The sequence below is a fragment of the Condylostylus longicornis genome, unplaced genomic scaffold (assembly GCF_029603195.1).
Source record: "Condylostylus longicornis isolate FDR11 unplaced genomic scaffold, ASM2960319v2 ptg000038l, whole genome shotgun sequence".
Taxonomy (NCBI): domain Eukaryota; kingdom Metazoa; phylum Arthropoda; class Insecta; order Diptera; family Dolichopodidae; genus Condylostylus; species Condylostylus longicornis.
The window spans coordinates 12,804,070-12,828,612 of NW_026578007.1; the positions used below are offsets into that span (position 1 = coordinate 12,804,070).

The 24,543-nt window shown below is 23.1% G+C and overlaps 1 protein-coding gene across 1 annotated transcript; it reads right to left on the reverse strand.

Annotated features, from left to right (window-relative positions):
* Positions 1 to 916: 916 nt before the first annotated feature.
* On the reverse strand, positions 917 to 24,191 carry LOC129609318 (polyamine-transporting ATPase 13A3). Its single transcript, XM_055521281.1, has 12 exons — positions 23,415 to 24,191; positions 7,890 to 8,181; positions 7,699 to 7,808; positions 7,225 to 7,586; positions 6,782 to 6,980; positions 6,439 to 6,540; positions 6,150 to 6,352; positions 6,010 to 6,091; positions 5,832 to 5,950; positions 5,481 to 5,769; positions 4,915 to 5,426; positions 917 to 4,853 (listed from the first exon to the last, which is right to left on the reverse strand). The coding sequence occupies exons 1-12, from the start codon at positions 23,926 to 23,928 to the stop codon at positions 2,298 to 2,300; spliced, it is 5,340 nt and encodes a 1,779-aa protein (XP_055377256.1). The 5' UTR covers positions 23,929 to 24,191; the 3' UTR covers positions 917 to 2,297.
* Positions 24,192 to 24,543: the final 352 nt, after the last annotated feature.

Sequence of the window (24,543 nt, forward strand, 5' to 3'; positions counted from 1 at the left end):
TTAAAAATAATTACAGAATGTGTGCTATATTATGTGTTGATTATTATTTAATTAATTAGCGTGTCATTTAATATTTTATAACAATTAATAGTATTACAATAATAAAATAGAATGAAAATATTTTATTAATTCAATTCTATTATTATAAATATAATATATTTTTATTTAAATCATGATTTTTAATATAATTTTTTCTAATTAAATCATTAAATATTTTAAAACAAAGGTTTTTTTTATACATATATATATATATACATATATAATTCAATAATTGTAGCTAAATTGATAATAAAAGAAGAGAAAATTAAAAAAAAAAAAATAAAATTCAGAAGAGTGCAATATGTAAATAAAAAATGTAGAATAAATTCTCTTTTAATTGTTTAAATTGTATATTTAAAGATAATATTAAAAAAAATAAATCATAATTTTTTTTATTTAAATCTCAAAATTAATATTAAATATTATAATTTATACAAATAATATATTAAATTATATACGATATTATAAATGTTCACGTTTAGAGAGATGAGGTCTCTAAAAGAAAAATTTAATTTTCTTTAAAAATTTCTTTTCTGTTTTCATATTTTAATTATATTATATAATTGAAGAAATATTTTTAATTATATGTTATGAGATATTCTTATTAATTTTCATTTTGATAAGAAATAGTATAATTAAATATTTAATTTTTAATTTAGTTTTTTTTTAATGTGAAATAATATTTATTTGGCTTCTTTTTTTTATACTTTAATATGTAACATCGTTTTATGTATATATGTATTTATAAACTTATCTAATTTTTTAATCATATAAATTAATTATAGATATTTTCTTAAATATTTTACTTGAGGTGATGGAATATTATTTAAAATTATTAAATTTTTCAGTATAGAATTTCAAAATTGTTTTCATTTTGAAAAATTATAAAATTTTTTGAATAATATTCTATTAACTCAAGTGTTACGTCTAAGAAAATCTTTTAGGAATATAATGCTTATCTTAAATTAGAAATAAAAAATATAAAATTTTAAATAATTTTATAAAAACAGAAAAGAAAAAAAAAATGAAAAAAATATTTTATTTTTTAAAGAATTAGAACAAATTATTATTTTTTTTTTCAAGAATTCGTATATTCGTTCATTCCAGTTACAAATTTTCTTATTTTTTTTTGTTTTATTTATTTATTTTTTTTTTATGTGTAAAATTGTTCCCTCAATATATTAAAAAGTATTGAAAATTCTAAAAAAGAAAATTTAAAAATCTAGAAAATGTATGAAAATATTGAAACGGTTTTATACATAAGGTTGTCTTCGTCTTGATTTGCTTTCTTATACTTTATTTTAATAAAGAAAATTATGATTTACTATTTTAAAATTTATTTATTACTCAAAAAATAGAATAGAAAAATAACATAATAGTTTTGAAATTGTAATTTTAGAAATTTTAATATTTTGATAAATTTTTAAGTGAATGATATATTGGTCCTACAAGTTATAATCATGTTTTTTCCATAATATTTAAATTTTAAAAAAAATTTAATATTATATTGAATTAATTTATATGACATTAAATTTTTTTTTTTTTATCGCCGATTATTCAATTCTTCCTATATCTTTATCTTTTGAAATATTTTTTATTCTATATTTATGAAGAGAAAAATGATTTTTTTTAAATTGAATTTTAATGAATTTTGGATTATTTAATAAACTATAAGGATGAGATATTTACTGAGTTAGAATTAATAGAATTTTAATGTTATATAAAGAATTTAAATTGTAAAAAAATTTTTGGTGTGTCATTTTTTTTTTTACAAATCATTTAACTCCGAATTGTGAAAATGAAAAATTATTAAAAATTATATTAAAATTTTGTAAATTAAAAAAAAAATGTATTTATTTCTTTTATTTTATTCACCGAATTCTTGTTTTACATGCGTTTATTTTTTCATTAAACTATTTTCGAATTTCAAGTTTTAGTTTTATAATATGTATGTATATAAAAATAAAAGAAATTAAAAAGAAATGTTTTACATAAGTTTGGCTTTTTAATAATTTATTTATTTGTTTTGTAAGTTACGAGTACACAATAGTAATTGAACATAAAATTGGAAAAACAATAAATAATCATTTAAAAAAAGAAAAAAATTATTTAATTTATTGCCTTTTTTTTTAAATGTTTTATTTTTTTCTATTTCCGATAGAATTAATATAATATATATATATGTGTATAGTAATTATTTTTCGTTCCTAAAAATATCATAACAATAATAAAAATTTTGACATCAATTTAAGTAGTTTTCAGCTTAACTTATCATCTTCATTTTTATCAATTTTTGTTTCTATAATATCTAAATTATTTATTTCTTTCTGACAATTATTATTACTTAAATTAATACCACTTAAACTATTATTACTTATATTATTTTTACAATTTATTTGATTTTTTTGTATTATATTACAATTTTTGCATGAATTATCGCCAAGAGAACTGTTAATAATTTCATCACCAAAATCATCATAATTTCGGCTTGTTCTGCTGCCATTAATAACATCACTTTGATATAAATTTTTTGATTCATTTGAATTTATTTTTGTATCAGATAATATATTTTTATTTAAATTTTTATTTGATAAATTTATTCCTATTATTGTTGGATTATGATGATTTTGTAATAGAATTGATTCATTATTTGTCATTTCAATTCCATTGACCGGTGAGTGACGCTGTTGTTTATTTAAAGAATTATATGAATTTGAAACACATTGTCTTTTTTTAGGATTTTCATCAATATTTTGTACATGAATATTTATAGTTGGACTACTTTTATTACTATGTAATTGGTCTAAATTTAAATGTTTTTTTGATGAATTTATAGTTTTTTGATGACTAGTTTTATCAATAGCACCTAACGATTCAATTGATTTATCAATTGTTGGATGATAAACATCATCAGTTGAATCATAAATATTACTACTACTATTTTCAGTTGTTGTGACTTTTCCATGTATAGAATTTTCTGAATTACCAGAATTTTGTGGACTTTCTAATAAAATATTTTGAGCTGATTCGTAATCCGATAATTCAGATTGTGGTAAACTAAATGGAAGTTCTTGATTTTCATCATAATCAGTTACATCATCAATATCATCTAAATCAGTATGTGGAAAATTTCCTAATTGTTTTGTATTTGGATTAGTTGTTTGTTCAAAAAAGTTATTTAAAACACTATTTTCTGGTGCTTTCATATCAATAGTATGTTCAGCACTTATTTCAGCATAAGAAATAGGTGATGATTTATCTTCACCATTTTCATAATTTGATGATTGTATATCGCTATTATAGTATGATATTGGGGGCCATTTCATATTATGTTTTAATTCATCTTCCATTTGCAAATATTTGCGATGTTGTTTTTCATAATTGATTGAAAATTGAGATTTTTGGAATTTCTTAAATAATAAATATTCAACAATAAAACATTCGATAAATATTGCTAAAATAAAATTGACTGCGCCATAGCCAATTAAAAATCCCCTAAAGTTAAAATCATCTGGGACCTTTAATTCGAAAAAATTTGCTATTGGTTCATGTGGAATCAAAGTTAAATATAATATTACTACTAAATTTATTAAAAGTGCCAATAAAAATGGAATATTTGAAGTAATTGGACGACGATATGGTGCACCTTTCGAGAACACAAACGCTAATATAACATATTGAAAACATGATATAACAAATATAGTATAATTTTCGTAACATGCTAAATCATTTTCATCTTCAGTTGCTGAAAAATTAAATGGTTCAAACCATGGTTCACTTTGTACATGATACCAACCGATTGTTTGCATTGTTATTATAACAGTTAGATGTAATATTAAAGATGCTATGGGACTTAAGGCTACCAATGAATTTAAAGGTGGTTGCTTAACTAACGTACCATCGTATGCACCTGTTTGACCGAAGAAGAATGCGAAAATAGATATCAAAAACAAGTCAATATATAAAAACTGTATGTCTGTTAAATTGGAATCAATCGAATATAAAATTAAAACTGATACGAATTGTACTAAAGAATATGCTGCCATATATTTAAATATACCAAAAGATGTTACTAACGCAGCACGGCCTTCCTTAATAACATTTGGAACGCAAGATATTGTTGGGTTACGCGATGTGAATGGTGATGCAACAGAACTCTCTGCCTCTGATAATGATATACCTGTGTGTGCTGCTTTAAGTGCACCACAATCATTAGCACCATCACCACACATAGCTACATAATAACCTAAATTTTGTAATTCTAATATAAGTGCTTGCTTTTGATCTGGCGACATTCTGGCAAAAATTGTACCACGAGTCACAAATTTTGATAATAAATCTGGAAAATGTTCACGTACAATGGCCCAAGTTTTCCCGACCATAGCGAAACGATAGTTGTTGAGCAAGTAATCGTTCGGAGACTGATCAATTAAAGGTTTGGCAGTAATAGATGAGGGCGTTATAGCTGAGAGAGATCCTTTAATTGTGGTTGATGGAGTCATATCACTCTTGAAACCGATACCATCTCCTCCTAATTCCACATCACGCTGTGCACAAGTCCATGTGTCTACAGTTTCAAGACTAGCTACGCTGTTACTATTTGTCATATACGATGTAATGTCACCATTTCCATTTGGTGTTATTGCAGGGTTAGTAGGATTTACGTTCGCTCCAGATAGAGTATAATAAAGTTCGTATTTCCCTGAATCAGTAGCAGCTGGTTTAGTATTTATTGTAATAATACTTTGATGTTTAGGTATCATTCCGCAATCTTTTGCAACGCTTATTGCTGTCAATATGTTGTCTCCTGTCACCTGAATATGAAAAAAATATTTGTAAAAACCTGTTATAAAACTTATGTAATCTTTTTTTTACCATGATTGTCCTCACGTTAGCCATATTTAAACTGTGTATTACATCAGTTGTATCTGGCTTCAAACGATTTTCTAATATAACAAAACCCAAAAATTCTAAATCACATTCGATTTTATCTCTTGCAATTCTTTGAACTTTTGGATATGTCATTTTCTTATCTAATGGTTTGTAAGCAATTGATATGATACGGTAACCTTGTTGTGCATATATATCCAATTGATGTAAGTAATTATCAGGAACTGATTCTGATTTACATAACGATTGTATCATCTCTGGTGCTCCTTTGCAATACACATTGAAATGATTATCCCCTAGACGACGTGTTATCACAGACATTCGTTGTAAATTTGATGAAAATGGGAATTCACGGACAATACCAATATCATCAGCTTGCGATATTATATCTTCTTCGAAAGAATTCACTGATTGAGCTGATGGTAATAAAGCTGTATCAAAGTTCCTTTCCATACATATATTGTCAGTGCTATCAGTCGTCAGCTTTGATAAAGAATCTAAAAAATTTAACTAATAAAATAATTACAAAATTAAATTAAGAAAAAATTTACTTGATTTTGGTTTCCGAACAATTGTTGGAAACAATAAATCATATTTATTATCATCAGCAACATTTGCTTCTTCTAGTTGCCATCCTGTAGATTCAAACATTTTTAAATCCAACGGATCACCTTTCATTACACCATTCATGATTGTAATCGAATGACATGTTACCATTCCTTTTAATAAATGATCGTGTGGTAATCGTTCGATTTGCTTTAAAGGTATCTGAAATTGATTTGTTGATGATTTTGGTACAACACCCCACATATCTAAACCGTCTTCTGTCAAAGTTCCAGTCTAAAAATCAAAAAATAATAATAATTATATCCATGAAATAAAATGTCAAAATATTTTAATACCTTATCAAAACAAACACAATCAATACTACCAGATACATTTATTGTTCTTGGTGAGATGCAATAGATATTACTACGCTCCAGACGTTTTTGTGCATAATAACGTCCTACCGTCATTGCCGCTATAGAGAAAATTTATCAATTAAGAATACAATATTCTAATGCATTCAAAATTTCATACCTGGTAAAGCTGGTGGAACAGCAATCGTAATTAAATCTAATGCTTCAATTGCTATTTTTGTAGCGCTCACGGCACGTTGTATCTACAAAAAATTGAAAAATGTTTTATATATTTTTCATATTTACAATTATTTTAAATACCTTTGTAACAAGGGTATAAACAAAACCAAGTCCAGCAATAATTGCCAATAGTGTTATAAATTTATATGAATCCTGTTCAAATTTGTAGTCAACCGGAGGTGGATATAATATAGATCGTATTAAACCACCTTTAGCTGTAATATTCCCTGTATTTATTACCACAGCCAATACTTTTTCGGAACCAATATAACGTGTTTGCATAACTGAAATTATAAAAAAAAATTATAGTCTCATACTTTTTATAACCAAAAAAAGAAATTATATTTTAATATAATATTATTTAACATACCTTTTGTACCAGAAAATAATGTATGACGACTATGCTCTTTCTTATCAAACAGTAAATCACGTTTAAGTGGTAAAGGTGTTTTTGTAACCGGTACACTTTCACCTGAAGATTATTAAAAAATTCTAATATTAGTTAAAACTGATGCTTAATTTAGAAAAATTTAAATTATGTTAGGGATAGCAAATAAGTAGTAAGATTTATAAACAAAATGTCGTTTTTTTTAAATTTGTCAATCCAATATGGTTAATATGAAACTATTAATATAATAAGGGTAAACTTAATTATTTAACGTATTTTTTAACATATTTAAAATTTTTAAAAATTAATTCTTTTTTTGTGTAACCTGTTAGCATTGATTCATCTAAAATGCAATTTCCTGATAATAAAACAGCATCACATTGCATTAAACAACCACTTGATGGTATTTCAATTATATCGCCAGGAACTAAATTTCTTGTTTCAGTATTATGAATTTCACCATTCTCAGAGACAACTAGAGCGCAATCACTATTATGTACTGTATTCTGTAATGCATCTTGATTCTAAAAATACAATTTAAAAATAAAATATTATTCGGAGTCTATAAGATATAATTTAAAATTGAATTAGATTTTAATATTTTGTAAGCTTTTTTGGGTAAATTAAAAATCATGGTCTTATATTTTTAATAATTTTGAAAATTATAGACATATGTGCATATACATATATGATGATCATATAAAAATATAATTAATTAGTTACTTTTCTAAATAAAAATTATTTAAAATATGTAAATATATAATTTACCTTTTTAGTTTGTAATATTGACATTATAATACCAAATGCTGACATCAAAACAATAACAGCTGCATAATAATAATAATTGTATGCTAACCATAAACAAACTGAGAATATTTGAAAAACATAGAATGGATTTAATACTTCCAAAAATAATAATGTCATTACTCCTTTCATTGGAACTGATATTTCATTTATACCATATACAAATCGTCTTGATAATTGTTCTTGTTCTGTTAAACCTTTACGTTGATGTAATATTGTACTTGTTAAATTAACATCTAATCCTTGAAGTTTTTGAAATGATTGAGTTTGTATATCCCATATATAACGTAATTGTTTGCAACGAAACAATTTTATTGAATCGGTATCTACAATATTAATTTGAGTGATAATTTACAAACTAACTTGTAAAAAATTTTTAAATTGAATTACTAAACTTAGAAAAATAGAATATTCAAGAAGCAAATAAATAAAACTTACGCCTAAAACTTCCAGATGAAAAATGTATTGATAAATAAAATTCTTTCTCATCAAATGTATCATGTATTGGAAAATGTTTTTCCCATTTTTCTGGTTTCTTTTTCATTTCCCTAAAATAAATAAATAAAATTTATTTATTAAATATTTTACATTACAAAATGTCAAAATATAATTTTTTTTTATTAATTCACCTTACTGTTTCCAAATTTAATGTGATAACATCTTTGACATAATATATTTGATGTTTACCCTGATAATCTTCCAATATTAAAATTTTTTCAGCTTGATCTAATGGACATTTTGAATGTGTTGCAAGAACATACCAATGTTTCCACCAATGCATTACCAAACGTAATATACCACCAGTTAATATAACGCCAATATAACATAATATCGTTTTTAATATAGATCTACGATAACCAGTTATTTGCATTTCATCATCTTCTCCACTATTTAAAACAGCGTAACATGATGAACGTGTTTCTATTTTTAATAATAAAAGAAAATAAGTGAAAATTAATTTTTATTTAACATTAACATTACATTAAAACAAAAAAAAATATATATATATATAATTTTAAAAATAAAATTAATTTAAATTGATTTGCAATAATTCGTAAATAATTCTTTTCTTTTTAGCTTTAATAGCATTGACCTTTAATCCTAAAGAATAATTCAATATAAAAAAAAAAAACAAATCTAAATATGCCAATAATTAAGGATAGGGTCTAGACTTTAGAAAAGTTTGCTGCAGAAATCTTCAGATTAATCAATATTTTTAAATTACTTTTACTTATACTTGACGCAAAAGGTTTTGAGGAATAAATCAATTAAATCAACTTGAGGAACTTTTAAAGAAGTTTTCAATTTAATTATGAAATTTATTTGTAAAAGCAAAGGCACAAGTAAGATGTAACTAGCAATTTGATTTTATTCACTGTTTCCAATTTCAACATGCATACATAAGTTAAAGACTCGCGTGAAAGTAAAATTTATTCTTAAAACTAAACTTTTTTACAAGAAAAATCCAGATATAAGCAACGTAAATCATGAAATTAACCAAAACGATTGTAATTTGAATCCGATTGAATTTTGTAATTAAATAAGCTTTCTGTCTGACTGCCATATTATTTGTATTGTTTGTATTTTTTCTTACTAAATTCTCAACAATAAAACTGTTATCGCAACAATTATTTTAGAACATAAAAAATATTAAATAATGCCATGAGTGTCAAGATTATTTTTGTTGAATGACACAAAAAATTAAACTTATAAGTTTAATAAAATAAACATTTTAATTTTCTCAAAAACAAAAAAAAAATTATTAAAAATTTATTTCAAAAATTTAAACCACTACTAATCGTCGATTTTAAAACACATGTAAGTATTTTACATGAATCGTATTAAAATTCACTAAAAAAACGTACTCGTATTTTATTGCAGTAAAATTAAACTTGTGGTTTTGGTTTTTCCTATAAATTACAAATTTTTTTCGATTATTAATGGATTTTCTTACCTATGTACATATGTATGTATGTGTTTATATAGAATTTCATTTACGATATTAATATGCAAAATTTTTTTAAGAAATTTAATAGACAGGTAGTTAGTCAAGTTTCAATTTACATATTATGTAAGAAGCGATAAAAATTTCTTTTCTTTTTGTTATTTTCTATTTCATAATTTATTTAGAAATTTAACACGATTTTTAATAGAAATAAAATATGTGAGCTATGTATATAGTGAGCTAATTTTTATGTGTTGCCATTTATATTTATTTAAGGCTATTGACATTAGAAGTCGTTTCCATGATGTTACTTTTACACTTCATTCTTTATTTCTTCATTAAATAACTTGCCAGTAAAAGTAAACTTGAAGCTCAAATAAATTGTCGGAAAAATGAACAAGAGAAAAAAGAAATTAAGAAATAATCTGATATACTTATAACGTCATCAATTGTAAATAAATGTCAAATAAATTTAGTATGATACTTGAAATAGGACAATATTTTGAAATTTCTTATTTCTTTTTGCGAGTTACACACCTGACAAATGTAAATGTCAGGAATTTAAACTGGTTCAATTGAGCATGGAGATATCGAAAGCCATCGGCCTAAGTGTACAATTTTATATTACCAGTCAACCTAACCTAATCGGTAATTCTCCTAAATGAACTTGGTTCAAAACGTGTGGCAGTCTGAGTAAGAAGGAAAATAATCAATTTTCAAATAAATTTAGTTGGTAAATAAAATTGGGATAAATAATAATTACAATATCAATATATCTACATACATACGTAAGTATAATAGTAAAAATTTTTTATAAAAATAAATAGAAAGAAAAGAACATTAGCGAGTAACTCTTCGTATTTTTTATTTTTTTCTTTAAACTTCTTAAGAAAACAAAAATGATTCAAACTATTTAATAAATTTTTATTTTATCGTTTAATTGATTTCAATTAAATATTTTATGCTGATATATGTTAAAAAATAAAAGCAATATACTTATGAGTAGACAATTTGAATTAAGGTTACTAAAATAATTTACAGTATAATCTTGTTTAAAAAATTTGCTCTCAGCTTTAATTTTTATTAGCAGTTCTTTTTGAATAGGGCCTTACTATGTTATTCGATTTTCGTATTTGCAGAAATAGGAAGCTAGTACTATACAAATTGATTGGTACTGCCTTACCATATTTCCGTAACCGAATTATTTAGTAAGGCTCCTGTTATGAGGATTGGCAATAAATGATTCGACAAGAGATGTGCCACATTTAAATTAAGTGAAATTTTTTTGAATTAGAAATTTAGATATTTTATTAGTATTATACTGTTATATATTATTGCTTTTTCATTTTGTTTTTTGTCAACGAAATTGAAAATTATTCTTTATTAAGCATGAACTAAAAAAAAAAAAATAAAAATTTGATAATTGATAATATTTTTATTTTATGAAATATTTGGGGAATTTTTCAAATTTTTCTCACAATTTTATTAAATCATAAATTATAATGTGGATATTATATTTTTGTTACTATGCCAGCAGTTCTTAAAAAACTTTGGTTATTTATTTAAATTTGTTATCATGCTTTAAATAAAAAATTAAGCTCATTTTCATTAAAATGAATTGAAAAAATATTTTTCTTTTGTTTTTTGTTTAACTATAATATTTTGCTTAATTTACTATAACGGCAGCATTCTAGGGCTATATAATTTTATGACACTAAAAAAAACCATCTTTAAATTGTAAAATTTTATTAGACTTCTCTCTCTCTATTAAGATGTAGGTTTTGATTTTAACTTTTTGAGAGATTTTAAAGTAGTGATGGGGAGTATTAAACTTGAGATGGTACAAATTTTTGCCACTGGAGGGAAAAATGTTTAAGATTTTTATATTTGAAAAAAAAGATTTTTTTGTTTTAAAAAATTAGTTGTGACTTTATTTTAAAAAAAATCTCTGTATTGTTTATTTTGAAAGTTGGCAATGTCTAATTTTATTGCTATTGAGAGTTTGCAAAGTTTACCTTCAAAGTAATTCAAAAATCTGAGTGTTTTTATATGATTAATAATATTTTGTATATGTATGTATATATTTTTCTACGTATTTTTCAATCCCAAGTATTAAGATAATTAGGAAATTAAGAGAGTTTTGAGATTTCAAATTCATTTCGTCGTTTTCAAAATAAACCATTCAAACATTATTTGAGAATCGTGACAATTTATTTTGGGTTAATTTCTTATAATGCGTTAATTTCTCGCAAAACTACTCTATGTAAAATAATTTTTTTTTTAAATTTTAATCATAAAATTAATATAATTCTTATTTTTGTAACAATAATAAACCACATACATACATACATTTCTAGACAAATTTAATTTTAAAAACATTTTGATGTTTTCTCTCATAAAAGATCAAATTGTTAAAATACATACACACATAATGTACATGACTTTTAATATATTGAATTCAAAATGCAAACATATTAAAAATTCTGTTTCGAAAAAATGAATTTAAATGTCAAGGTTTCTCAATAAAATTTTCCGAATTTATATACAAAAATTAAAAAAAAAAAAAAAACTATTTATGTACGTATGTAAATGTGGTCGAGTTTAAGGAAGAAAAACAAATACATATGTTTTTTCTTATTTTATGTACATGTGTACATACATTGGTTTTAATAAATTTTTAATTTATGCTTTTAACAGAGCAAAATAAAAAAATTTATTTTAAATATGAACTGTCGAAAATTTTTTTTATTTTTTTTCTATATTATTTGTATATGCATAGAGTAGGTTGGTGTGTATATACATATATGTATATCATAATTCTTAATTTAAAAATATACCAATTTAATCGAATTTTTATACATATGAATGTCAAATATTACACACATATACGTATCCATGTGTGTAATATTTGAAATATTTTTTTATTTTGCACTCTTAAAATCAATTTGTTTTCAATATGCAGTTTATTAATTAAATATAAATGATATTAATTGAATTTATAGTCACTTGAATATTTTTTCAGGTTGTCTTCTATATGAGATGAACGAGCTCATTTATATAGAAGAATGCCAAATAATAATTTTTTTTTTAATAGAAAACAATGTTACATTTGCCTATGGGAATTTAATTTAATTGCTAAAGTAGAAATATAAATTTACATATTATATTATCTAGTTCAAAGGCATTAGTATTTGCAGTATGTACATTATTTTTAATGAGAGTCCACCTCAGGCGTCAATATATATTAGCTAAAAAGCTAATATAAATATGTATATTACATAATTTGTTTAAATGAATACATGTATGTACATATTTACAATATTTTTAATGTGAGTCCATGATCAGGCGCCAATATAAAATGTAAAAATCTTTTACTTGTTCCATATTTAAAAATTAGGTAAGTTTTAATTGTTTTGCTTTGATTAAGTATAATTTGATGTAGATTTAAAAATTAAATATATATTACAAATTTCATAAATTATTGTTGAGGAACAAAGATATCACGGAAATTCAGATTTATAAAAAAATTTGCATAGCTTTATACTATTTTTTCTTATATAACAAATTCTTCATAATTGTAATACCGAAAATATCAAATATAAACTAGCAAAAGTACATAATATGAGAGCATACATATAGTATGTTCCAATGAAATCCTATATTATTTAAATACAGATAATTAAAATTATTTAAATAAAAATTTAAATAAATATGTGAGGTACAAATGTTCTTTTTCACATAACTATTATACAAAATAAAGTATTATTAAATAAAATTTTGCTTTTGAAGCATAAATTTTAAATTCAAATTTAAAAATGAAATTTCATATAAGATTTGAATAGTAAAATTATTTCTTTATATTTTGAAATTATGAATTCAAATATGTATAGCTACTTAATTTTATTTTATATAGATAAATTTTATCAATAAATAATTTATGATTGTAAAACAAACATTGTATTGTAAATATAAGTACATTGATGTACTTGAAAAACATTGAAACAAGAAAAAAAATAGAAAAACAAAAACTTTTTATTTTTGTAAATAAAAACATAAGAGAAATTTTAAATGTTATATGTATGTATGTATATGTATGTTTATATAAAATCATGGTCATTGGCAATATAAAAATAAAATACTTGGTATAGATTTTAATTAAAAATTAACAAATATATGCAAATTATTGTATTTTTAACATTTGCTTAATAAAAGTAAAAAAAATATATATATTTTCCTACAAATATAACATATAGAAACTTATTTTGAATATTAATTTCCTCTCAATAAAATTTTTATTTAAGTATAGTGATAAAATACATAATTAGGGGGCGAAGTATGTATATAAATCGAAAATTATAAAATGTTTATTAAAATATTCGCAGGATTTTCGAAAATATGTTCCAGATTCTTAGATTTAGTTTGAGTATTTTCTTACATAAATTTACGGGAGAAATAACAAGATATTTTATAAAAAATTGATTTGTTTTTTTTTTTTTTGCTTATAAGCTTAGAAGTTCCGAAAAAATTATTAAATTTATATTTATATTATAATCAAATTAATTACAGTTAATGTGTACAGTTATACGAGCAAATGTAAGAATTTGAGTAACCCCGAAATGTATGCAATTTTACATAAATTGCTTAATATCAAAATTCAAAAAAAAAATCTAAAAGAAATTTATAATTGTTCTAAATAATATTGTTAATATTATTCTAAAATTTAAATTTTTAAGTATTTTTTTTAATAATTGTGTTGAAAATTAATTAATTTCAATTATCGATTTAAAGTATTCATTTATTAATATTAAAATTTTAATAGGTAGACGACATGCCAAGTGCGTAAACAGCCTAGGAGAAGGAATTTTTTTTTAGAACTCGATTGATTAACATAATAGACCAAATAAGAGATTGCAAACCCTCAATATATATTACTTTTAAAGAATATTTTTGCAATTTTAAGCTTTACATAAAACACAGACTATCAAAGGCTAGGATGGCCTTTGGCCGGCTATGGCACGTGTGGAAATCGTCCTACCTGACAAGAAGCACCAAAATCAGAATATTCGATGCCTGTGTGAAATCGGTGCTTCTGTACGGCTGTGAGACATGGATGGTGGCTGCAGCGTACATCAACAAGGTCCAAGCATATGTCAACAGGTGGCTGAGAATAATATGCGGAATATTCTGGCCTAGAACAATAACGAACGATGAGCTGTGGGCGATTTCGAACCAGAAACTTATAAGTGTGGTCATAAAAGAAAGAAAATGGAGATGGCTGGGACACACGTTGCGAAAATCTAGTGACACGATAGCCAGGCAGGCATTAGACTGGAACCCTCAAGGTAAAAGGAGGGTTGGCAGACCCCGAAATACATGGCGTAGAACCACGCTTAGGGAGGCCGAGTCCAATGGCAAGTTCTGGTCGGAAGTAAAGCGTCTAGCCCAAAATAGAGTGCGATTTAGAGGATTTGTTGAAGCCCTATGTTCCCTCCGGGAATGAACAAAGGGAAAAAAAAAAAAAGCTTTACATTTAATTTTTAGTAGGGAAATTATATATGATATATATACCCTTAAATGGAACGCAAATATCTTACGTAATCTAAATTTTGGGAAAAAAAAATTATCAAGTTAAAAATCAAAAAAGATAAATTTAAAGAAAATGACACGCTTATTACTTAAAACTTTTCCAATTTTTTATTATTTTTATTTTTTTCTTTTCTTTTTTTAATATTTTTCTCAAATTACGTACATACATATTTACCATTTAAGTAAATCAAATGACAAGTCTTTGAAAATTATTGTCTTAAATTACAAAATTCTGTTATATGACTTTTGTTATACAAATACTCGTACACAATTATAAATTTTCGATTCAATACTTGATTTGATTTTTAAGCACTTAAAACTTTCGGTGTAAAATTACTTATGTGATTCGATTTTGAATAAAAAAGCAGGATTACGAATTTTTATTTTGAGTTTATTGCCAAATTATTGCCATTGAATTTGTAATAAAATGAAAAAAAATTATTTCAAAAGCAAGTAAGGACAAGAAATTTAGTGGCAAATTTTTAAAATTGTGACTTTAATTTTAAATTATAAACGCAGAATTAATTCAGAGTTTTACTGGTCATAATTTCTTGTTAATCATTTAAAATGTTGAAGTAAAAATCCTGAATGGAATTCAGATTAAATTTCAATGTTACATATATTTCGAGTGTCAATTTTATGGGATTTGTTTTGACATCAATTGGACAAAAATCAAAATAGCAAGAATTGATTGCATAAAGGTAAAATTTTTGTTTTTTTTGCAAAATTGAATTGCGTTCGGCAAATATAAAACGTTAAAATTTGCGTTATTTAACTTTGATTTTAATATTTCTAATTGTTCTTATAGGCTAAGGTTGTATTAAAATGTGGTGATTTTAAATTAAAAGCCTACATTACAATTATAGGTAATTATTCTAAGAATAAATTAAATATAAAATATTTAAGGCAAGTTTCTTGAAATCAAATACACGTTTTTAGAAATATTTAAATGAATTTTAGGAATTAATCATGATTTGAATATTTATTTGGAAAAATATTGATTTGGCATTTTCTGCAATTCAAATTTTGTTTTATGTGAGATTAAATAAGTTTTGTTCTTGAAAATTAATTGCATTTTTTTTAATTATATTTTTAAAAATATAAAATATAAAATATTTAAAAGGTTGAATAATGATGTAATAAATACATGTTCATTATACGTTTCTCATTATTGCAGAAAGAGCAACCAACAGCGTAGTGTATGATCGACTTTTAAAATTTTTATACTCGTATAAGAATTTTTTGTGCAATTGTATTCTTGTAACGTCGTTACCAAATTTTCTTATGTTTTACTCTAAATCAGATTAGTTTTACAATTTTTTGACTTCATATCAAAACTACAAAGCTAACTTTAGCATAAAGTTATTAGCACATATTTTAAATTCTTTTTGAATAATACATGATAATTTACTACATGTTGCTTTCTGCGAATAGTGAAAGTAATTCCGAATAACACAATTCTTCTTTGAAATTTATTATTAAGCTGAATTCAGTTTTAAAAGCCGTTTCAACTGCAATATGGAACTCAGTGATTTTTCTATTTTAATGAAAAATTTTGTTTAAATTTAATCTTCACATTTCTCCATAATGGATATTTCAATTTTGATACGTTTGACAAATTATAATTTTTATCATAATTTTTAAACTGACAACTCTTATCTATATAAGATAATTATGTGATAACAATAAAACATAAAAAAAAAATTGGTTGAATTTTCATAATTTCGTCTATACAAGGTGTGCAATTAGAAAACGTATTGATGGTATTATTAACATTTACGTATGTATATCTACACACATTTACACATGCATATATATACTCATACGTAATTGATTTGTCAGTGAAGAAAGAAAAACAATTTAAACACTAACATTTTTCCCCTGTTTCAATAGCAATTTTATGTAAACAACATTAATAAATTCGGGACGTCAAAAATCACCCCTGCAAGATGGTTGCCATAGACACTTGAATGTAAAATATATCGAAAAAAAACTGATAAACTATCTAAGCGTTGGCTCCACTTAATTGCTAAATGATTTCCAAAAACTTATTGTGGAATTTAGCTGAACAACAAGAACGATAAAGAAATAAAAGTTTGAAACATACAAAAGTGCTGGGCTCCAGCAAATAAAGTAGTTTTAAAGGATAAATGAATAATTCTAGTCAAAAAGTCTTTAAAATTCATATATAATAATGAATAACAGCCAATTAAAATTTTTCACAAATTTTTTATTACGGCTTTGCAAAAATTCGGTTTAAGAGGAACTGGAAAGAAACCAATCAACCCATTTGAATTATTAACATAAGCGAAGGAGCAACTTGAGTATTTGTTCCGTAATGTTCCGGAATATTTTCACGGAAATTTTTTTTTTTAATTTCATTAGTGTTACAGCCTTGATAAACTACTTACCAACTCTCTATATTTTTTGCTCTCTATTTTCTATTAGCTTAGGGTATTATAATAGTATTTAATAACATATTTTCTCTATAATACTAAATTATGAATCACCGACATTTTGCTCTTGCACATCTTGCATTCAATACATAATTAATCAACATTTATGTACCTACATCACATAAAAATTAAATTATTGCAAAATAACTTAGAGGTTAAGTAATTACGTAATAAAATAAATAAATAAATAAAAAAAGAAAAAAACATTTGCGTCAAAAATTTTAATAGCAAATAAAATAGTAGACTGGAAAATATCAGTAACTCGATTTTTTATTTCTTTACATTTCATTGAATACCTACGTCTCTCGTTTATTACTCTCTTATCTAATGACATACTCTACGATATCGTGAATAATTGTATGTATGCATCTACATATAATAATTATTGTTTTCCTGAATTAATTAAAATATAACAATAATTTTAATATTTTTTTTTAGAATTACAAAGTAAAAGTAATTTTAAAATTAATTAAGAGAAGATAAAATTATTTTTATTGAAAAAACCATGAATTTTTTTTTTTTACCAATTATTATGAAATACTCGAATATAAAACCATTAAAATAATTCAATTTTAGAATATTAATTAAAAAAAAAAAACTCAAATTTCAATTGAAATTTAGTTGACGCGTTAGATTTTTGTATATTTATAATAACGTTGAGCGTGAGATGATAAAAATTAAATTTTTATATTATTTTTTCAATTCAATTGAATTTAAAATAAGTAAATAAATAATTAAGTTTACGTTTGCATAAATTATTTTACAAAGTATATTTACTTAGTAGAGAAATACAAGTATTTATGATGAGAATTCGATTTAATTTCGATCATATTAACGAAAATTGTTACTTATTAAAATTGGCATTATTAATAATAAATTATTTGCCGTAATAATTAGATACTCAGAAAAATATTTGAAAATTGTATTCAAATTATTTTCTCTGAATGTCAAAAGACGATATAATATGGCCATATTGTATTTAAAATGTGATAGTGTGACGCTAAAATCGAATCGTAATTTTCAAAATTCAAATACATTCTACATACTCAAACATTCTATACGTACTCAAATATTTCTTGAATAAATGCAATTTCAATTTTTTTCGCACTATTGGTTTTGATATTGAAATATAATTGTAATTTCGTCAATAATGACATCTATTGTAAAAAAAACCTTAATTAAAAAACGTCAAAAATATTTACAACTCTGGTAGAATTATTAAGAATTTCTTTCTCATATTTTTATGAGAACTAGCTCAATATTTTATCATTTTTTGTTTCTTCTTCTTCTTTATTTGTCCATGACCTTTCTACAAATAACAACAGAACATACAAAATAAACATGAATAATATTTTTTTTTGAGGAAAGAACAATGAAATTCTTAAATTCAATAAATTTTTTAGAAAATTGTATGTAGTTTTAATCTATACAAATAAAAAAACGAAGGTTATTTTTGAATCAAAATTTACACGAATAAATTCTACTGAAATTTTATTGTTACAATAATAGTGTTGTGTACCTTTTCTTGCAAAAGTTATAAATAAAAATAATAGTTATTTCCAAAAATTTGTTTTCAGTTATAATATTGAGAAAGGGAGGGGTCCTTTTTACTTTTCTTTCTTTTTCAATGACTCCAAAATTATTGTTTTTTTGAACTGTAATATAGTTAACCAAAAACGTAAATACATAACAAAAAATAAAAACTATGTCATCAAAATTATTATAGACGAATAACTTTCATAATTTATAGGCTATAGTACCAAGAATATACCTATATATCGTCTATTTCTATGTGTGCGTAAGTTCTGAAAGACACATTTTGTGTACATATATTTACAAAATTTTCGAAATCAATAATTTCATCGTGGAAAAACGCGATTTTGTTTTAATTTTACCAAAGAAGGTTTTCTTTCCCTCTTATTTATTAGCGAGTGTTGTTTTTTTTACAACTTCACGTATTGTTAATCTAAAAATTTCAGCATTTGTATCGATGAATTTATTATCGAAATTTTAATTTCGAATATTTTTCCGCTTTCAGCTTCATAAGTTTCTATAGAGTAATGAAAATGTAATACGAACTTTTATAACTTGCTGTATTAACCAATAAACAATTTCTAAACTCCAAAAATACAAAAAGTTTAGAACTAATTTCTTCTATCGTCAGAAATTATGAATAAATATCAAATTGGTGAATTTGAGTTCGAAATCACAGTTAATTTTAACGATATAGATAACCAGAACTCGATAAGTTTCTCGTTACTATTTCTTAGACATTGCATAAGCTTTATACCGAACTTATATAATTGTAACAATGTAACAGTAATCTTCGAATTATGATTTCTCTTAAATATTTTCAAAATGAACTTCAAAATTTGACAATTCTGCAAAAAATTAAATTAAGTTTCCATGTTACGAGTATTAAATGGTAGTGAACGAAATAAGAATTTAACTTCAAAGCAGCAATTCAAATTTGTTTTATTTTTTAAATTTGAATCTGCCAGCTGTCAAAACATACAACTTGTCGCTGTTGTTGCTTTACAAAATTTCGAAACTGTAAAATTTTGGAATCCTACCTTGCATTCTTATTATGTTTATAGCCACCGATATATAATCATAAGTTCTATACTAGAGTAATAGCTTTTTTTATATAGAATGGACCGAGCCCACTCCACTGAAGAATTTTGCAATTTTTACAAAAAAAAAAAACTTTATTTACTTGATCCATTCATTTATTATTTTGGGTACTTGTTAAATAAAGTTTACGATTTATTTATTTTTACTTAATCCTTTTTCTGAATCGCAAAAAAAAAAGGTAACGCAAGAGTATGGGATGTGGAATATTTTGTGTAAACGTATGGCTTATTTACAAATAAATGTTATCAATTAATATACATCTACATAGTATATTATTTTTGTATTTAAATCAATTGTTTGCAATGCAAAGTTTTCGTATTATATGAAAAAAAAAATATTAATGTAAATTGAACATGTGTACATATGTACATTTGTTTACATACATTTCAATTTAATTAATTTTTTTAATCTGTTAAAACTGTGACGAATAAAAATGTGTTCAATTTTACACTTGGACAGTTAGAATCAATTTCAGTTATTTCCAATTTTCAATATTTTTAATTTTTTGTACTTATTTCAATGCATAAATATACACGTATAAATGTAGGTAACGTAAATATAAATAAATTAAATTCTGCATTAAAATAATAATAAAAAAAAAATCAGAGAGACATGATAATTTTTTATAGGATTAAAAATTATTGACAAGATAGTATCGTAAATGTAATTTGTTAAAATGCCAATATAATAGTTAAAACAATGTCAATGAAATAATAATGTTATACATCGAATCAAATTACGAGTAATATAACGGCTTATATCAAGATAATTAAATCAGTTTCCAATTACAATATAATTAATTGAGACAAAATATAGAATTTAAACACTGTACATAAAATGCTAATAAAAATCTTAAATTGTAATGCTATTCAAAATTTTAAATTGTAACAGATAATGACATATTTGATTTTTTTCAAAAATAAGAAAAAATTTAACGTTGATGAGCGCAATTAGAGTTTTTAATGTAATGTTGAAACCTCATTTTGAATTCTGTTCATCAATAATTTTTACGTTCAATGCTGAAATGATGGGGAGGTTGCAAAAGCTTCAAAATCGAGGTATGAGAATAATATTAAAATTAAATAAATTTACTTCCAAGACATTTATGTTGGAAACTTTGAAATGGATGAGTGTGTCGCAGCGGGTTAAAATGAATGTATTGATGACGGTATTCAAAATAAAAAATAAAATGATGCCAAGTTATTTAACTAATAGATTAATTTATGTTGAAAATGCTCAAAATTATTACTTAAGAAGTTTCTTGGATTTTAGATTAAATTTTTATACAAAAACCAAAACGCAAAATATGTTGATGTATAAGGGCTTAAAATTGTTTAATGAATTACCTACAAATTTAAAGTATGAGAATAATTTTAAAATATTTAAAAGAAACTTAATTCGACACATATTAGAAAACTTTGCTCTTTAATGAATAATGAATATGTATACTTTCCATAAAATAGTAAAAACAATTTTTGTAAATATGAAAATTTAATGTGATAATGTAAATACCTTAGTATTAATTGTAAATAGTTATTGTTATACTAAATAAAGAAATAATAATAAAAAAAAAAAAAACTTAACAAAGACGAATTTATTCTATAAAATGGTAATAATTTTACTTGTATATTGCATAGTACTATGTGATTTTGAGTAACCGTCAATGACAATATCTGACATTTGATTCAAGTTTAAGTAACGAATTGCGATTATGTTTTATTAACAGGAAAGGAAACTGTCAATTCAGTTAATTGTATGCCTGTTTGAAAGGTCTCCGCAGCATCTACAACTTTTGTTCGGTAGATTATTGAAAATTAGACCTTTGTAGCCTGAGATTCTGAAAAGAAATATTTAATAGAAAATAAGTTTAATACGAGTTTAATTTTCTTTAATTTATTAAGAGCCCACGCGAGATCACAGGACAGACCTTAATATTATCGGCAATCTTAAACATGAATTATATTTAGAATAATAATGTAGAGTATCAAAAAAACAATCTTAACATAGGAGAAGTTTTCTCAATTACTAGAACAAATGAAAACAAAAAAATGCTATTTCCTGTTATTCGAAATCGCAGAATAACGCGGCTGTTTATCGAATTAATAAATAATTTATGTAAAACATTTCGAATCTGTTACACATTAATCCTTGAAAAATTACTCAATTTTTATTAATATTTACAGCGAAATGTATATGCAAATTTCTTGCAATTTCTCATATAATAAAAGGCAATTTTCGGCCTAAAAATTTTTTTGTCATATTTGACTAAGGCGATTGATATAAAAAATTTGCATGCAAATTGTCACAATATCGGGAACCTTTTGATATAAAATAAAAAAATTAATTAAAACTTAACAAATATTGTTATTATTTGTTTTATTTATTTTAATTATAATATTAAAGAAGTAAAAAATACTTTTAATTCTGAAATATTCAAAAATATTTTGAAAAAAAAAAAACTAAAAACATAAAAATAAGATCATTAACCTTTAACTTTAATTGCATGTCAAATGCAATTTACACTTTATCAAAAATTTTTAAAGCCAAACATAACTAGTTCCTTAAATATTTTAAAGAAAAAAATAGATTAGTCAATAACGAGTGCATACATACACATATATATATATATATATTCGTTAATATTTACATTGGTATTATTAAAATAATTTAATGAAATAGAGGATTTTCGATAATTCAGACATGCACTGAATTCTCCAAATTAAATCTTAAAAGTCTTTTCACAATTACATACTTACAAATCTACAGAAACTAAATATATCTGCAGATTTGTAAAAATACTCGAGTAATTCTTCAATATTTCCAACATTTTTCTATTATGATCTTCTAATTTGTAATATTTTTCTACAATTATAAAAAAATTCTTTCAGAACTTTAAATGAAATCATAATTTTGTAACATGCTGCTGATTTTACAAGTTTTGCAGTCTGGATTTATCGAACGTGCTCTTTATTTAGACCAAATTTAGAACAAAATTATCAAAAATTGCAATACCTAGTCAATATTCTATCAAATATGAAAAAATTTATTGAAATGGAAATTTAGGAAAAGTCATTTAATTTCAATAAAATAAATTGTCAGAGCTTTATACGTGGTATTATTTAAAACATTTTATATACGCACATTTTTTCATTAATTTCAGCATCATTAATTTCAAGTCCATTCCTTTAATATGCCCATTCATCACATAATTCTTAGATTCTATATTCTTAAATTAAAAGTCTGTTTTTTATGACGTAAATTAAAAAAAAAATTATGGAAAAGATGGTGTTATTCGAGGAATTTTATAGAAAACAACGATATAAAGCAACATTTCTAATTTCTAATTTTGAGTAATTTTAAATTACAATAAATTATTTATGTATCAAAATTAAATATTATAAATTAATTTTGTCTATAAGTGAGTACAGTACATTAATATTTTTTTAAATAAAAAAAAAAAAAAGCTTATAACTATCAATTTAAATTATTTAATTTTAATAGTCTAATAAAAAAATAATTTATAATATGGGTACCTTCTATTAAATATTCAGATATAACTAAATCATCTGTTTCATTTCCACCACAACCACTCATTATTGGTTGTTGTTCACAATCATCAATAATAATATTATTTAAATTATTATTTTTATTAATATTAGTTGATTGTGTCGTTGTTGTTGCTGTTCCTGCTACTGTTGTTGTTTGTATTGTATTATTAATTCCACTATTACTAGTACCAGCATAATTTATATCACAATTAATACTATTATTAATAACACTAATACCACTATCAAAACGACGATTTTTAATATTTTTCATTGTTTTCATTGCTGTTGTTTGTGTTGTTGTTGCTGTATTATTATCAAAATTTTGTTTATTATTATCTAAATTAATTGATAATGATTTTTTAATATTATTATCATCATCATAATTATTAAATACATTTTCATCATTATTATCATCTAATATATCAATTGAATTTATTTGATTACGAAATGGTGAATATTGGCTTCTTTGGAAGCCCTTTGTATTAGGTGTTATTGGCATTTTCAAAAGGTTTTTTTTTAACTTAAAAAAAATATAATAAAAAAAAAATTTCTTATTTTTTGTTGAATAGTTTTTTTTTTTTTCAATTTAAATTTTAATTAAAATTTTTCTTTTTTAAATAATTAAATATTTTTATTGAATAATTTTATATAATTATATTATTTTATATTAATTATTATTTATTTTTTATATCACAAGAATAATTTTTAATTTAAATTTAATATTTTTATGTAAATGAATTGTAAAATTATTTTATATGCACTTATATCTCAATTTTTTATATTTTAAAATCATTATTATTTTAAATGTAATTAAGTAATTAATATAGTTATTTATATATTGTCAATATTCTGTATATATGTATTAATTTTCAATACACATGCAAAAAAATTTTTATTTTTTTATATAACACAATAAATTTATAATTTTAATTTAATTTGAATAGTTTTTAGTATATGTATATGTAAATGATTTTTTAATTTAATTATTATTATTTATTTTAATAATTATCTTAATATTTTTTTTCACAAATTATTTCAATTCATTAATAGCTTTTATACAATCTTTTCTTTCAATAATTTTTAATATCCTTAAGTACGATGTAATTGTTTTTTT

Bases quoted from the DNA above. Each gene is read 5' to 3' on its own strand.
- LOC129609318 (XM_055521281.1), bottom strand. From the start codon at position 23,928: ATGCCAATAACACCTAATACAAAGGGCTTCCAAAGAAGCCAATATTCA. The intron at 5,770-5,831 runs GTATTAAAATAT...TTTGATTTTTAG, and splicing joins ATTGTGTTTGTTTTGATAAG to ACTGGAACTTTGACAGAAGA. The intron at 4,854-4,914 runs GTAAAAAAAAGA...TTTCATATTCAG, and splicing joins CTAACGTGAGGACAATCATG to GTGACAGGAGACAACATATT.